Source organism: Lathamus discolor, chromosome 3, assembly GCF_037157495.1.
Source record: "Lathamus discolor isolate bLatDis1 chromosome 3, bLatDis1.hap1, whole genome shotgun sequence".
NCBI classification, from domain to species: Eukaryota; Metazoa; Chordata; class Aves; order Psittaciformes; family Psittacidae; genus Lathamus; species Lathamus discolor.
In genome coordinates, this window is record NC_088886.1 from 122,000,831 (window position 1) to 122,016,842 (window position 16,012).

A 16,012-nucleotide genomic window follows, 5' to 3' on the forward strand; every position below is an offset into this window, starting at 1 on the left:
CCACGCTGGCAGGCATTTTCTTTCCTCATTTTTTTGAGCAGACGTCTTCCTCTGTTCAATATTTCCCCCCTTACAATCAGGTTGCCTTTACGGCTGCTCCCATCATCAGCCTAAAATTATACCTCTTGGCAAAGCAGAAACTATCAGCTGCAGGGAACACTGCAGAATTTCCCCATCTAAATAGTCCTGTTTGTAAACTCTGTTTTGTATAGCTACTATTACTTGTTCAGGAACAGATCAAAAGTGACTGCACTAGTTTGGCTTCTCCTTCCGCAATACCTATTTGGGCTAAATGCAACCTACGGCATATCATAACATTTCTGCTCAGTAGGCTATGCCGTAAGCAAGAACTTCATAGTGAGAGCCTTGCTCGGGCTTTCTCCTGTTCTCTGTATGTTCCGGCCTCCATCTACAGCCCTGCATTTTCACAGCCTGACTGTGGATAGCATCAGCTTATGAGAAAATGTTCAGAGGAGAACATGGATCATGTAGAAACAGAGAACCAAGACTGAGGACAAAGTTAACCCGGACATGCAGGCACAGTCACTGCTCCCAGCCTGCAAACGCCTGCCAAAAGAGGTAGAGGAAAACCTGAAGCCGGAGCACACACCAAGCTGAGTTTTAATTTGCTGCATCATTCAGACATGAAGCTGTACGCGTCACTGTGATACAGACTGACCAAGAACCAACAGAGTGATTCCAAACAAACAAAACATCCAGCCTGTCTAGCCCACAGTCCGGTTACAAGTCTTCTAAAACAGAGCATTTCCCTGAGACAGTGACCTCCAGAACTCAGATCTGGAAAGAAACTTCCTCTGGGTGTTTCACATTCTTTGGTGCTGTTCCCTAAGCGCAATGTTTGTGTCACTTGCTAAAAAAAATCCACAGCAACAGGCTTTCCACGTAAAGGGAAGTGATTCAGTTATTTTTCTGGGATTAAGTCTTGAATAAACTTTCCATAGAAAAGGCTAATGAAACTATAGTATGACCTGTCAATTGCAATGTTGATACTGTGACATACAAATGCTTTTAAGCACAAAAAATTTAACCCTGTTGTATTTAATTCAGTGCTGGGTTTAAGATTTTGCAAGAATTTTAAGTCTGAGTAAAGCACTGTGCTTATGCAGTTACATTGACTGAAGTGTTCGGGCTGGGTTCTCTTGACACAGCACTCCTTGTGCTAGACAAGAGATAGATACCCACAACCCCAGAGGGATAGAGTGAACTTTACATACAAATATCAAAAACTACATAACAATTCCTTAATAGTTCCAGCTTGTGCTGGTGTTTCACACAGTCTCTGCTACGCTGCTTTGAAAGAGCAGTAAGTCAGCCTTCCTCCTGCTGCCAGCATTGACAACACTTGATCAGTCTTATTTCACCATGAAAAGCATGATATCCTTTCATTTTGTTGCAACCATACTGCAGGGTGGATTAAGGATCACAGTTTCATATAAATGCCTACTTGGCAGATAATATAAATCATGTGATAACCCAGTATTTAAATATAGCCTTATGCCTCTGCCCCAGACTCAATCAGATCAGAGAATGAACTGCAAGACTTTCAGATTCATACATTATGATGCAAATGAGTTTTGTAAATTGTGACCTAGTTCCCATGTTAGGAACAGTTGGGACCAACAGCAGGAACCATGCGATGAATGTGAGCAGCAGGGGCAAGCAAGGAAATTAACATTTGTTCTTAATTCGAAATGGATTTTTAATCACTTTCAGGTGCCTCAAAGGAAGTGCACACACTTGTTTTCTGTAATCATTCTGACAGAACAATGCATATAGGAGGTAACATGTTTTTGTTTCACTAATTGAAATGTTTGCAACATTGGTGTCAAATGAAGCACCAGAATACAGCTCTTTCTGAATGATTTACCGAGAGCACAGTGAAGGACTGTGAAATTACATTTTCCAACTGATCTGTTCCTCAGAACTTGTTTTGTGAAGAAAATGGGTAGCACATATCCTCTAAGTGACTGGATATTAAATCACATCTATCTCTCCAAATACAGTGGCTATTCTTCCAGGTAAAGGCCAGGTAAACTAGCTCTCTAAACAGTCTGCTCAGGGATTTGGCTGCATGGATGTCAGCCACCTGCTTAACACATGGATCCACCACAATTAGTGGAAAATACCAAACACACAAAATTCTGCTTACACTGTAACAGTGAGCCTACATCAACAAACAGCACTGAACTCCAGCCCAAGCGAGGGAGCATTCTGGTAAACTCTACTGTTTTAAATGGGTGTGACTTGTTGAAAACCGGACAGATTTCCATCCTAAGCATACCTAGAGTTGGTACCATCATCACCGGAAATCAGCTGTAAAAGAGCTAGGCTGTCGATTGAACTGACAAAAATAGGATCTCAGCTCCCTCTGGTGGAACAAGCGATTTTCTGCAAAACAGTTTGAGAAAGTTTTGTTTCTGCTACAGGCCTCAAGGCCGCTACATGACTAAGACGAGACAGTAAACAAATTCCAAGTCCTCCATTCACTGTGAAGGACTGGAACTTCTCAGAAGTTGATGTCAAGTACCAAGACTCACGACTGTTGCAGGGTGGCTGCACAAGATACAACACCCTCATCATTTTCTAGCTGTGAAAGGTGGCCAGAGAGCCTCTATCTTCCCTGGATGGGAGTTCTCCAGATGTAAACTGATACATAAGACAACTATTGAACCAAATGGTAGCTTGAAGGGAAAACAAATCACACCCACACAGAGTAAGTTTTAATATTCTCTCCACACTAACCAACTCCTAGGCCCCATAAGCAGCCCCATCATCAACAGGAGTGAAAGCACACCTTCAGTGTATATTAAGTATGTAAGGGTAAAGTCATCATCTCCAAAACAGACAGCCAGGAAGTCATCCAGTTGTTTCTGAAGCCTGACTGCCTACAGACCACAATGTCAAAAATACAAGATGCCTAAGGCCAAGTCTAAGCCCAAGTCTAAGACCAAGTCTTCATCCCTTGGTCTTACACACTCTGTATAGATTAAATCCAACCAACACTCAACAAAGACTTTGTAACTTCAGCATAACTCAGATTTATTTTGAAAGGCTTAGTGAAGAGCAAGTACTAATGCCAAAAAAAACGTTTCTCACTATATACAGTTGTTGTTCCTGGTCTACAGTTTCCTCTCATTAAAGGAATCAACAGCTCTAACTATAATTAAGTACACAACAGCTAGTTGCTCTGACAACTTCTTTGTAACTCCTGTAAACAGAAGCACGAGTAATTCCTGCAATCACAAACATACTAGAGTGACTTTTGTTAATACTGGGGTTCTGAAAATAGTATGTAACACTGCTACAGAAGAAAGACAGACCAATGAAAACAATAGCAAAAGTATTTATTAAACACCACATTATTCAATTTCACAGTGTCGGATTAAGAGCCATCCGTACTTGCTCCTTGGAAATAGCAGAGCTGAGTAATCCTGTAAGAGTGGGGCAGCAGGTCAGGTCTGCAACTAAAGTTTATTAAGAACACTAAAATACTGTTCCCATAGCCAGAAGGAATTTGAGGGTGAGGAAAAGAAAGAAAAGCAACAACAGCCAACCAAATACCCTTGGAGTGTTTCATGCAATGTTTTTCAACAGAGAAAAGCTTTTAAGGCTAAAGACTGAGCATGAAGTTTTGATTTCATGCATTCCAATATTAAACAATACCCAAACATGGTGTGTACAACTTAATCTGTGTGATAACAATTAAAAATAATTTAGTTAGTAACAGTTCTCCAAAAGGGCAGTTTTCTACTGGCTGAAGTGTCCATATATATTTAACTGGAAGTCTCACGATGATTGAAGCCCCATCAGGTTTGCTTATGGACTAGCAAAGCAGGCTGCTTTCAATCTTCTGCATGAATATCAAGTCTGCTTAAGTAGCTCTCCCACGCTGCTTTTCTGTACTTCTCTGCTTCTTGAAGACGGTCTGAAGCTGACAAGATGCCACGTCCCACAATAATGATATCCGAACCTTTTTCGCCAATAACTTCCTTAGGGCTTAGGTACTTCTGTCCAAGGTTATCACCTGAAATAGAAACACCATTTCTTTTTTTTTAGTTTTACGAAAGCATATCTACTAAAAACCTTCAAAGAGGTTTTTTTGGAACAGAGAACAGGTATGCTGTTCCAGCTCTCACCCTAACAATCCAAACATGTAACTAGAAACTGTGAATCCAACTAGTGAACCCCCTGTTAGGCACAATTTAAGACGGCTCCCTCCTTTTTCTTGATTTAACTGTTTCATCTGTTGTGACTGGTATGCAAAGAAGCACCCACCAGGATTACTGAAATGAGACTTCACTTTGCTTAAAACAGGCAAAACCCCAAAACATTCACATAAAAGCCTGTTAATTTCACTTCAGTGTTCATAAGAATTAAGTATTGCAGAGAAACACGTATCCTCTACCTGGTTCAGTGATAACCTGTCACATCAGTGTAACACTTCCAATTCATTCATGCTGCATCTACATCAGCATCAACAAACTTCTGTAGTTGTCAAAAACCTTTTCTTCTACTCCTACTGAGCATGTGAATACGTAACTTATCTGAAGACATTTCACATGTTTTAAGGACTGTGCTTTATGGTATGCACAGACCTCAGCACACGGACAAAGCTGTGTAGTCTGCTGGCTGCCCTTCAGATCAGCATACCCAAAAAATGCAGCAGGCAGCCCATAATGGTGGCAAACAGAGACTCTTCCCACCAGAGAATCACCAATCAAACTTTCTTCAGAAGTCACTTCTTCACTGAAGGCTAAATCACTTACTGTATTTACAGACATACTATAAATGTTTCAGAAGACGTTACCTCCAGTTTGCAGCTGCACCCCTGGAGTTAAGTGAAGAAATTCTGGTTTATTACTAACTCTAGATGTAGATATGAATCCAAAAACAAAATCAGAGTTGTCTTCAGCCATCTGTACCTGAAACAGATCAGCAAACAGTTACAAGTGATATACATAAAATTAACCTTGACTAGCAATGTGTTTCTTATCCACCCTTTGACACATTATTAAGATGTGCAAGGCAGCAGCATCAAACACCTGCTCTTACTTTACCAATACACAGTCACCCAGAGCTGACTCACTCCTCACTGATCTTGCTGCACCTGCAGCCAGGAATATGAGTGCTACTAGTTTTTTTCTATGTTATAAATACTACAGTGAATGAAGAATTAAAACTAATTAGAAATTTACCATTTTAGGAAAAAAAAGCGGGGGGGGGGGGGGGGGGAGGGAGGGAGAGAGGTCTGGGGGCTGGTGTTAATAGCAAACTTGGCATGTCTAATAGAATTCAGAGAAGGAACTGTGACCACCTCCCCAGACCAGCCTACAGCTGCAACCTTTAACCACCACAGTCAGATTTCTGAGTCTCCAAGGAGAAAAAACAAACACAACTGTAACTGTTAGAGCTGGAGAGACTTTTGGAAGTACAAATATTAGAAGCCCATAAAACCTCTCTGTCACAACACTTTACAAGCTTTTAACCCCAAAAAAGACTGCCTACTTACTGCAGCTTTTGTGTATTCAGCAGTTATAAGTGACCCTTGGGAACTCATCTCAGCAATCAGAAAACAGCCACGCTGGAGAGGAAGACCTACTTCCTTCAGACCTTTAACAACCCCAGAGCCTGGAACCACATGGGCATTAATGATGTCTGACCAGGATGCAATTCTAAACACACCCCCTGAGAACATGGATAAAAGACATAGGAAAAGCCTCATTAGAAATGTATTAAACAGGAAACACAAGTTAAACAAAACAAGCTGCATGCTTAATCATTCACATTTCAGAAGACAGTTTTACTACTCAAGCTTGACAGTTACGAGTTCATTCTTAGATAGTTCTGACAGCTGCCTAATCACAAAGTGTAATCTCTGTTTTACTTTTCACAAATGCTTCTTAGCATCTCACCTTTAATGCAGCTCACCAAGATGTTTATGGGAACCTAGAAATCCACCATCACAGGTGCTACCCTTCAATACAGTATGCAGATCATTCGGCAGATATGGAACAGAAAAAAATGCTTCTATAGTTGCAAATGTAGAACTGAATGACAGCCATAACAACCTCACAAGCATAAAATAGCAGGCTGCCTCAAGAAGCCACAGTGTGTTTTCTCACAGCAAACAACCAGTCAGAAGTGCTTACTGAGCACAACCATAGATTCACAAAAAGGTTTAGGAGGGAAGGGACCTTTGGAGGTCATGCCCTTAGAGCAGGATTAACTTCAAAGCTAGATCTGGTTGCTCAGGGCCTTGTCCCCTTGAGTCTTCTCCAAGGCTGGAGATTCCACAATCTGTCCTAGCAACCCATGCCACCACTGCAGTTACACAAACAGCGAAGTTACAGTAAATCGAGGCTGATGACAATCACCTTCATACTGATGTTTCACTGTGTTTCCAATGTCTGCAAATTTCCTGTCTTCAAAAATCAAGAACTCGTGTCGATCTGCGAGTGTTCTTAACTCCTTTACTACCTCTTGGGTGTAATCATTCAGGATGTCTATATGAGTCTTCAGGATACAAATGCTGGGGCCCAGGGTGGCAGCTAACTGCAGCAGCTCTTTGGAGCTAGTGACATCAGCAGAAAGGCACAAGTTTGTTTGCTTCTTTCCCATGAGTGTGAGAAGCCTGGCTGCAATAGGATGCACCCCTGGCAGCTTGGCACGAGCACTGAAGCTCAGCTCTTTACATTGCCTCTTCAAAGGAGCGGGACCATTCTGAGCCACTGGCTCAAACACATTTTCCTGAATGAATTTCTTCACCTTTTCAACCATCTCAACAGACACTTCTCCTTGCTGCTGGAGGATCTCCAACACCCCGGACAACGTGCACACGGCGTGCAGGCGAATTCCACATTCCTCTAACCTGGCCTTCCCACCCTGCTCCCTGTCCAACAGCACTACGGCATCCGTGACTTTTAATCCTTCTTTTCGAAGAACTTCTGCAGTTTCGAGTACACTAGATCCACTTGTTACCACATCTTCAATGATCAAGCATGTTTCTCCTGGATTAATCGTGCCTTCTACCAGCCGCTTGGTACCTTAAGAATAAAAAGCAAACACTCCACTAAATGGAGAAACTTTAAAAGACCCCCCCAAAGTATCTAAATTTTAACTAGTTATGCTAATGTTGAGATCAACTTATTCAAAATACACTGCAGCATATCCTGAGTGTCCAATGGAACTGGATTTCAAGAAAATAGGAATTTCACATTCACTGTAAATATGGTGATGTAATTTGTTATTACCTGATACCATTTATCTCAGGTCTTATCACAGCTCAGTCACTGATCTGTAACTCAATTCATCAAGATGTTACTTCTCCAAGTTAATAAAGTATTTCTTTGGGTTCCAGAAGTGATGTTCCATTAACAAAACTGACATATGGTTAACTGCAGAAATTTAAATCTCTGGATAAGATGCCTACAGCAATTTCGTATTGCCATGAACTGAATGCTCCAAATTACAAAACTGTTCTCTCCAGTTATTTAGCAAGTCTTTAAAGTTGCCAAGTTATTGGTGCTTTTCAGCATATTCCCTATTTATCACAGGCAGCATTCTGTGCTTAATATGCCTGTTAGAACAATTACAAGTAGAGCCCCAAATGCCTCTGCCCTAACCAACAACAGGCACACATCCATGAAAGACCTCCTGGGGGGCAACAACAAAGGATGTATGCTTTCTCAGGAAGCAGCAAGCAGCAGGAGAACATTATGCAGGGGGTGTGGTGCTTAGACCTTGACAGTCTGGAAAACAAGTGTGTTACAGCTTTGCAACACATGTAACACCAGAAACCCTGTGCCAGGCAGTTAATTGTTGTCACAATTGACTTTTCATTCACAAGGAACAGCAAACGTTTACACGCCTGGCACATGAACGCAGGAGTTACATTTGTTTTGACAAGCATACTTTCTAATTAAATACTATAGGAAGAGTATAGGTCTTGTCACATGTAGAAATCCACTTGCTACAGAAGGTTAACAGTAGGTTAACACCTTTTCTCCCTCTTCCCTCCCCAAAAAGCAAATAAATGGCTTCTGAAGAGACTAGAGAGGTTCCTCTTGTAGTCACTACAAATCTGTTTGGGGGTGAAATGTGTCACTGTTCTCAGCATATCAGAGAAACTGAATTAGGTATCTTGGTCTCTAGAAGAGGCCAGTAATGCAAAATCATGCTAGTGGTGCCAAGGGGAAAAAAGATGCTGCTGAAGAGGAGACACAAACAAAAACCACCCCAACAGACAAAAATCCTCCTCCTCAAGAGTTTCCAAACACTAGGGTGCTGTGGGAGGTATGTTTGAGGGGGCACAGGAGCTGCATTTTGCACTAGAGCAGTAACCGTAAATTGGGATGGAGATGCTGTACATTTTACAAGAGAGCCACAGACTGCTCAAACAAGACAAGAAGTAGACACAAATTCTCGATTTGAAAGCTTTACCATAGTCTTTTGCTTCCTTCCTCCGTATAAGCATTGGAACCTGCTTTTCTGAGCAGATAATTGTGGCCAACGGCAGCGCGGTGTACGGAACGCCACACACGCAGTCGTACTGCACACCGGCATCTTTGGCTGCTTCAAAGAGAAGCTCCGCAACCTGAAAAAGAAACCCAAACGCTCCTTTAAAGAACCAGACTGGTGTAACCGTGCTTAAACGAATGCACCGCCGAGGGGAGCAACGCAAACGCATGTGGAGCTCTTCCCCCCACAGGACCAGGGCACTGCTCCCGGCGGGCCCCGGCCCCGTGCCTCCCTCCTCCCCTCACCCCGCCGGGGGCACCTGCCGGAGGCGGCGCGGGTGCGACACGAGGCAGCGCAGGTCGAGGTACACGGGGGAGGCGCGGCCGCTCTTCAGCACGAAGGCACCGAACCGCAGGCAGCCCGCCTCGCGCACAGCCGCCGCCACGCGCGCCGCCGCCATCCCGGAAAGTGGCGGAAGGGGGTAAACGGGAAGAGAGACACGTGCGCATGCGCGGGAGGGGAGCGCGGCGCTGCTCCCCGCCGGGCCCGGCCTGCCCTGCCGCACCGTGGTTCGGCTCCCCCCGCCCGGCAGAGGGCGCAGCTCCCGCTCGGCGCCAGCGCAGGCGGCGCGCTCGGGCGGTGCCGGTGCCGGTGCCGGTGCCGGTGCCGGTGCCGGTGCCGGTGCCGGTGCCTGGCAGCGCCAGCGCTTCCCCTCGGGCGGCGGGTTTGACGTGACCCGAGGGTTTCGCTGTCCCGCGGCGCTCGGTGTGACGGCCCAAGCGGCAGCGTGGTTCCCGGTCCGTGTCCGCAAGGCTAAGGGCTGGCTGCAGCGGGAGCCCTCGCCCTAGTGCCCCAAGATCCCTCTGAAACAGGTGAGCCGTGTAAAGTGATCGGGAAGCTCCGAGGCCCCAAGGCCTCGGGCAGGTTGCCGTATGTGTGAAATAAGACTGACCCGGTCTTCTCTGAACAACTGTATTTAATCAAAAAAGCCCAGAAACCGAATTATTAGTATGCTCTATTTATAGGAAGGCAAGGACAGAAGATGTACAGCTGGAAACTACATCTGTGGGTGATCATACATACTGCAGTATAGTAACAACAACGGGGGACAGCAGGTACTCACAACAGTACACGAGTGATTAGACTTACAAAGGAAATATTTACAAACTTACCTTTACAAAACAACATTGTGTGCATACAAAATGAAATCCGCAATAAAACTGAAAATACATTTAAGGCAGACCAGCAATACACTGAAATAATTAAGGCTGTGGAATTACTTTGCACCTTGAAAATGCTGAGCTGTTAGCAATACTGTTCCTTTTTTCCTCCTTCGGTTGATTGTTGCAAAGATTGAAAAGCATCCGTATATTCCAGCTGCTTGCTCTTATCTCAGTAACTCTGAGAGTTAATTTGTGGGTTTTGTGGGGTGTTTTTTTTTTTTTTTTTTGCACTTTCTATTGCATTTACCTTCTGAAAGTTATCAAATATAGGCAAATTGGCCACAGTGGCAGAGCAATGCTGAACAGTTTAGTAGAAAGAGAAGTAAAAGCACCGGCATCAGAAGTTGGGCATGAAGGTGAAATATGGCTTGTGTAGAGATGTTTTTTTCACGAGCTTTATAATAAAGACTACAGTTACAGCGAACATTCAGCATCCTGAAGCTATGGTAACACTTGCCACTATACAGATCCCAGAACAAGAATTCATCACTTGATGGCAGTGTGCAGTCAGCCTAGTAAAATGGGATTTGATTTTGTTTCCTTAGGAAAGCACCATTTTCTTATGGGACATGAAAGAATGAGCTGAAAAATAAACCCATGCCCTGTGTTAGAGGAGAGACCTCTGCAATGAAAGGAACAGAAACAAAACTGGGTGGTTATCCCCTGTGTGTGTTCATTATCTGTTAGACCTTTGTATACACAGACTAGCCTTTACATCTGTCTCTGAAGTTTATATTATCCCAGGTCACTTGATGCAGTCCCCCTCATTGCAAGGGTATTAAAGGATGGTTATATATAGTCAGGTCATAATGTGTGGGTCTGCATTTAGCCTTCAGTCATGGTGTTCATAACAAAGGCATAATAGCATTGTCAGAAATGCTAATGAACCCCAGTGAAGCCGCAGCACTTGGACGGGTCAGTTGAGGGCACAGACTTTGTCTCAGCATTAATGTAGTTTAAAAGTAAAACACTTTTACAGATTAATGTTACCAGGAAAAAAAAAAAAAGGAGTTAATTTAAAATAAAAGGGCAGCAAGACTAAACAAAACTTGCAGGTACAAGTAGGAAGAGAGAAATTTTATAAATTTTAAAGCCTGGATTGCTTTAAAATACTAAAGTGTAAAACCCTGGACTGGCTGTGTGTCATCCCTGTAGTAACATGCATAGGCAGCTTGGTGGGGATCTCCTACATGGCAACAAGTGCTTCAGACACCTGGTGGGAGCTGACAGTGTTACACAGGCAATCAGATTTCCTGTTTGATGGTCAAGAGTGAAACGGCCTGGCCCGGCTGCTCCAAGTGGAGCAAAAAGAGGCAAATTAGTTACTCATCGCCACATGTGTTTTATTAAATGAAGCCATCTTAAATAATGAGTGCTGCACGTCACCATGCTCTCCATGTGCTGTTTCACTGGTGCCCAGTGCCGGGGGCACTGTGAACAAGTGTACTTTGATGTTGGTGCTGGGGAAGAGCACTGTGAAGATATCTGAAGGTGGTGGCGGTGTGTAAAGTGCCAGTCTGTACCGAACTTGTGGTGCTCTGTTGGTAGTATTATGGCTGGTCATTCTAGCTGGTCTGAAGCTGCTGCAGAAGCTAGAGGTGCAGCTACCATCATACCTTAACTTGGCGGTCTTGGGACACCCTGAGTGGTAAAGATGAAGGTGGAAATCTTCCCCTCAGACACAGCTGCTCTTTTGGGAGGTTTATAAAGGCCCAACGGAGCTTTATGAGAACCGGCTTCCCTGTGTTTGTTACAGGAAGTATTTAATGCACAAACCCCCCAGTAGTTGGGAGAGTGCTGCAAAGGGGGTTAGCTGTTATGCCTCTCACCTAGTGGGCTTACTCCAGGCCAACTTCTGTAATCTCTTTATTAAAACGGAGTTGCAGTTTACAGCACACTTACAGGACCTGTTGGATTGGCAGAGAGGCCACAGGTCTCTTGAGGTCTGAAGAAGACCTCAAGCGAGTGTGGTAAGTGTACTTCCTCTGTACAGCAGCATTTCATTTCAACTTGCTATTATTCAAGCAAAATAAATCTTTGAGATAAAATGCAAAAAGGGTTATAACCACAAATGTATTTGCAAGTACGAACATTTTCAGGTTTTCCTGAATGTGCTGTAGGAAGAGCAATGTTCAGGAAGAGTTGTCTAACATGAATATGGAAGAAGCAGAACCATAAAGGAAATAATTCAAAATCTTCTGAGTTCAGCACTTCCAGCTCTCTCCCTTGATGAGGAAACTCTTTTTTGAATCTGAGCACATGTATCCTCTTTAAGCCTTTAGGGGATTTTTTCTGTTACTTGATAGCAATGAGTGGCTTAAATATTCCCTTAAACAATCCAGCTTTCCTACCCACCCCCATGTGCGTCCAAAGTGTCTGCTGTTGCAGTTTGAGATGCGAATGCAGGAAGTAGGAAAACAGAATGCTAAATAACTCCACATTTCACGTGATACATGAGAATTTGTTTGTATTAATGCCAAGCAGAAAGACTGTGGCTTCAACTGTACCCACAGGTCTAATAAAAGCTGTGGGTTTTCTAAACCACACTTCCATAATCATTTTCTTAAGAGCAGCACAATCACAGCACAAAGATCCAGCTTTGACAAATTGGAAGAAGTATAAACAGTCCTGAAGTGATAAAGTACCTGAGGCTGATGCTAATTAAAGAGACCCCTTGATGACTTCTGTCTGAAGAAGTTTTGGTTGCTAAGAAATTGCATACTTCACACTCTTGCTCAGGATGAGAGTCTGGTCTTTGTCTAAGAGGTGCTGCTGGATTGCTTAGAACATTAGCTGCTGCGCTACAGAGGGGGACTGAGATTCTACCTCAAGCAGAAGGTTTAGCCTTTCATGAACACTGTCTCTTTCAAGCTTTTCCCAAACTTCCCACTGTATTAGATCTCTCTCCATCAGTCACATGGGCTTGCACACTGCTTCTGACTCTGCTTGGGCACTCGGGCTCACCTTTCTAACTGTAGCTCCCTGAACTCAAGGTCTGTTCTTGTACGGCATCCAGGCGGTGCTGAATGTTTGTTTTTTTCTGTGCCTCCTTTCTTCTCCACTACCAAAATCCTGACCACTCCAGCATACTGATGGAGCAAGCCAAAGAGAAGGGCCAGGTCTCCTACCTGTCATGAAACTGAACGTATGGGCTCGCAGAGCCCTGAGAATTTAACAGTACCTGCAGAGTATCTCTATGACCTGCTGGCAGAGACAGCTTTTGCTCCTGGAGATATATTACTGTAGGTTCACAGTTGAGTTACTTGGATGGTAAATTAAATTTGACTCTTGCCCTTATAAGAGAGTCTAAACTGAGCACACATAGTCAGATCGAGCCCTTTTCCTTAGGAAAACCTTTGGTAACAACTGACATTTCTCATTACAGGCACAGGAACAGCACTCAGCACTGAGAAAAATTCCTTGCATGCCAGGGGAAAAAAACAAACCCCTTTGATCGTCGCCCTACAAGGGGATAGAGTTTATGGCAGCCAGATGGGGAAGCCCCAGCTACGGAGGTGTTTTCTCTCCCAGCCCACTGCTAGAGAGGAAGATTTGGCCAGCCTACGAACTGCTGTTTTGTCACTACACACTCCCTGCCTTGGTTATACTTAAGGCTGGCTCCTTCACTGTAACATCAATGTGATGATGTTGCAACTTGGCTTGCAAGAGAGAAATGTTTTAATTGTGAATATTTTTTATTACAAATTAGGCTTTGGACATAAAAATATCCTCACGAATGCTTTGGTGATGAGGTGCTGATGGTGGCTGAGAGATATTTACAAGTTTGGAAATGAAACAAATGACATACTTTAAACACTGAAAACTGTTTTCAAGCTGTAAGCACAAGGTTGAACTCACCACTCCTACTGCACTCTGAAAGGCTTAGATGGACTTTGGGCCAAGCAATTCTGAAGCTAGAAATGGAACAGGATCCTTTATATATATATATATATTTATATATATGATACAATATATGTATACTGAAAACCTGTGATAGAAAAAATTGTCTTCATCATCATCATCATCTAGTTTACAGATACTGCAAAAATTGGTCACAGCCTTTTCTCAATGCACAGGTTTTGCAAAAGATTTCTGTACAGTGTGTATAAAATGCATTTAAAAAAAACCATCATGGTCCCTTTGTGCTTAGTCAAAACCAGCCGTATACTCCAATGAATTCCTTGCCTTAATCGTAGTTCCAAAAGGATGTTGACTTGACACAGCAGAAAGCCCAAGGATGAACGGGGGATTTTGGTCTGAGCACTACAATGCAACAACAGCGCATCTAAGCCACGCCACCACAGAAGCTGATCCAGCAGTGACTAGTGCCTGATCTTGCATGTCCTAAGCAGGCAAAGCCCCCACTGAAATCATGGCAGACCCAGGCATATGGGGCATGCTGAATCTGACTGTTAACCTGGAGCAGGCTTGCGATGATTTCAGTAAAAACAACTTCAGTCCAGTTCTGCAGAACATGCTAAGGTCAGCCTAGTCTCACTCCCCCAGCTATCCTACTCCTAATCTCTTGTACATTTTGAGTTCCGTTTGCAAGATCAAGAGGGTTTCAGGTAAGGCTGCCTCACAAAGATTAAGGCAACTGGAATTTTGGCTCGCATCTCCAGTTGGTGTTTGTTTCCCGCAGTCCTTTTTTGGTGGTGGATACAACAATACCAGGTGTTCCAGAAGGAGCCTCTCAAGGGGAGGGAGTGGGCACCTGCCACCATCACCCCCTTCACTCTGGTCCTGAGGAATTGGGCAGGTACTGCCACCTCCACAATGATTTGTACTCTGCAGTTAGGGAAGCCACATGAAACGCAAATGCTGAATTTGGGGCTATGTACAGACAGATCTGCTTTGTGCCTGCTTGCTCACTGCATCTCACCTCAGGACCAGCAGTATAGGACCCCAGACATGGAGGCATTATGTGCCTGGGTTCATCCTGCTCATCAAGAAACTCTTGACGCTGGGGACCGGGTGCACGTCATATTGATGCTTGCGGCGTTCAATGAAGGAAGCCAAGCGGGAGGTATCCAGTGGGATCTTGGAATAGCTGCCATTGTGTGACTGCAGCCAGGGGTGCTGCAAGCAAGTGGCTGCCGTTGGCCTTCTCCTGAAGTCTTCCTGGAGGATAACATTGATGAAATCCCTGGCAGCATGACTCACATTGGAGAAGTACTCCAGCGGGAAGCTGAAATCTACTCTGCACACATTGATGCAAGTCTCCTCTTTGCTTTCATCCAGGAATGGAGAGACACCACTTAACATAACGTAGGTGAGGACTCCAATGCTCCAGATATCTGTGCTTAGAGAGACAGGAAGGCCTTGGATAACTTCAGGAGCTGCAAACTCTGGGTTTCCAAGGAGGTGGTGTATATGGTAATGACCTGTGATCTGAACTGCATCTTCCAAATCAATGATCTTGACACGAGGTACCGGGATTCTTAAATCAATGAGCAGATTTTCTGGCTTTTGAAAAAACAGTAATGAAAACTTAATTACATTATATTTTTGCAAATAAAATATGTAGATTTTATTTAGGTTTAATAGCCAATCAAAACTTGCATTTAGTCAGATGTGCAAGGTACAGATGAGGAGAGTGAATAACAAGGAACCAGCTCAGCTGTTGCTTACACTTCTGTAAATTCAGATCAATGCTGAAGCAGCAATGACAACATCCCCTTTTGCACTAAGGCAACACACTGGGATTTTGCACTTTCTCCTAAATACTCCCAGTTTCTTTTCCCAAACTAATCTCTACAGATGAGAAACACTGACAGATTTTTAAATTTTTATACGACCTGTATATCTTTGATCAGTTTATTTATTTCATTTGTTTACATGGCAAGTGGCTACCTAAATTTACGTAACTTGTAGCTCAAATGTTCTTCATTAAGTAAATACTACCAGGTATCCTGGGAGGGACTCTGGTATGTGCCATTACTGTTTCTGTCAGTTAACATGCCAGTGTTCCCTTTTATAAGGGAACCAGCACACAGTCATGCCTTCCAACCCAGACTGCAATTGTATTTCATCCCAGTTGGTTTTCCCTCTCTTTTATTAACTCTTTCAGTATTTAAGATCTCCCTCCCTCTCTGTGGGACATACTGAGCATTGCCTACACACTCTGCTCTGGGGACTTAATGTGGATTTTGCTTCTTTTGTTGGCTCTGAGATGATTTCTAAATTTACTTCTTGAACCCTCTCTGGACTCACTTTTCTGTCCTATAGCCCCTAATCCTCATGAATATTTTACTGCTGCCTCATGGGTTTCTATATAAAGCAAAGTTCACTGCACTGCTGTTCAAAACTCT

General features: G+C 43.6%; 2 protein-coding genes across 2 annotated transcripts in view; both read right to left on the reverse strand.

Moving 5' to 3' along the window:
* Positions 1–3,348: 3,348 nt before the first annotated feature.
* Positions 3,349–8,954, reverse strand: UMPS (uridine monophosphate synthetase). Its single transcript, XM_065671414.1, has 6 exons — positions 8,798–8,954; positions 8,461–8,614; positions 6,396–7,064; positions 5,531–5,706; positions 4,829–4,943; positions 3,349–4,045 (listed from the first exon to the last, which is right to left on the reverse strand). The coding sequence occupies exons 1-6, from the start codon at positions 8,936–8,938 to the stop codon at positions 3,864–3,866; spliced, it is 1,437 nt and encodes a 478-aa protein (XP_065527486.1). The 5' UTR covers positions 8,939–8,954; the 3' UTR covers positions 3,349–3,863.
* A 482-nt stretch (positions 8,955–9,436) lies between these two features.
* Positions 9,437–16,012, reverse strand: part of KALRN (kalirin RhoGEF kinase) — a 521,871-nt gene continuing 515,295 nt past the window's right edge. Inside the window, exon 60 of the mRNA XM_065671413.1 lies at positions 9,437–15,167. Coding sequence (XP_065527485.1) covers positions 14,622–15,167 — 546 coding nt within the window. The 3' untranslated portion in view covers positions 9,437–14,621. The remainder of the gene's footprint in view (positions 15,168–16,012) is intronic.

What these genes read in the sequence shown, in the direction of transcription:
- UMPS (XM_065671414.1), bottom strand. Translation starts at nt 8,938, where the DNA reads ATGGCGGCGGCGCGCGTGGCGGCGGCTGTGCGCGAGGCGGGCTGCCTG. An exon ending in AGTGAAACATCAGTATGAAG is followed by an intron (nt 5,707 to 6,395) that starts GTGATTGTCATC and finishes CCATGTTCTCAG; the next exon opens with GGGGTGTGTTTAGAATTGCA. An exon ending in GGTGCAGCTGCAAACTGGAG is followed by an intron (nt 4,046 to 4,828) that starts GTAACGTCTTCT and finishes TTTCTATTTCAG; the next exon opens with GTGATAACCTTGGACAGAAG.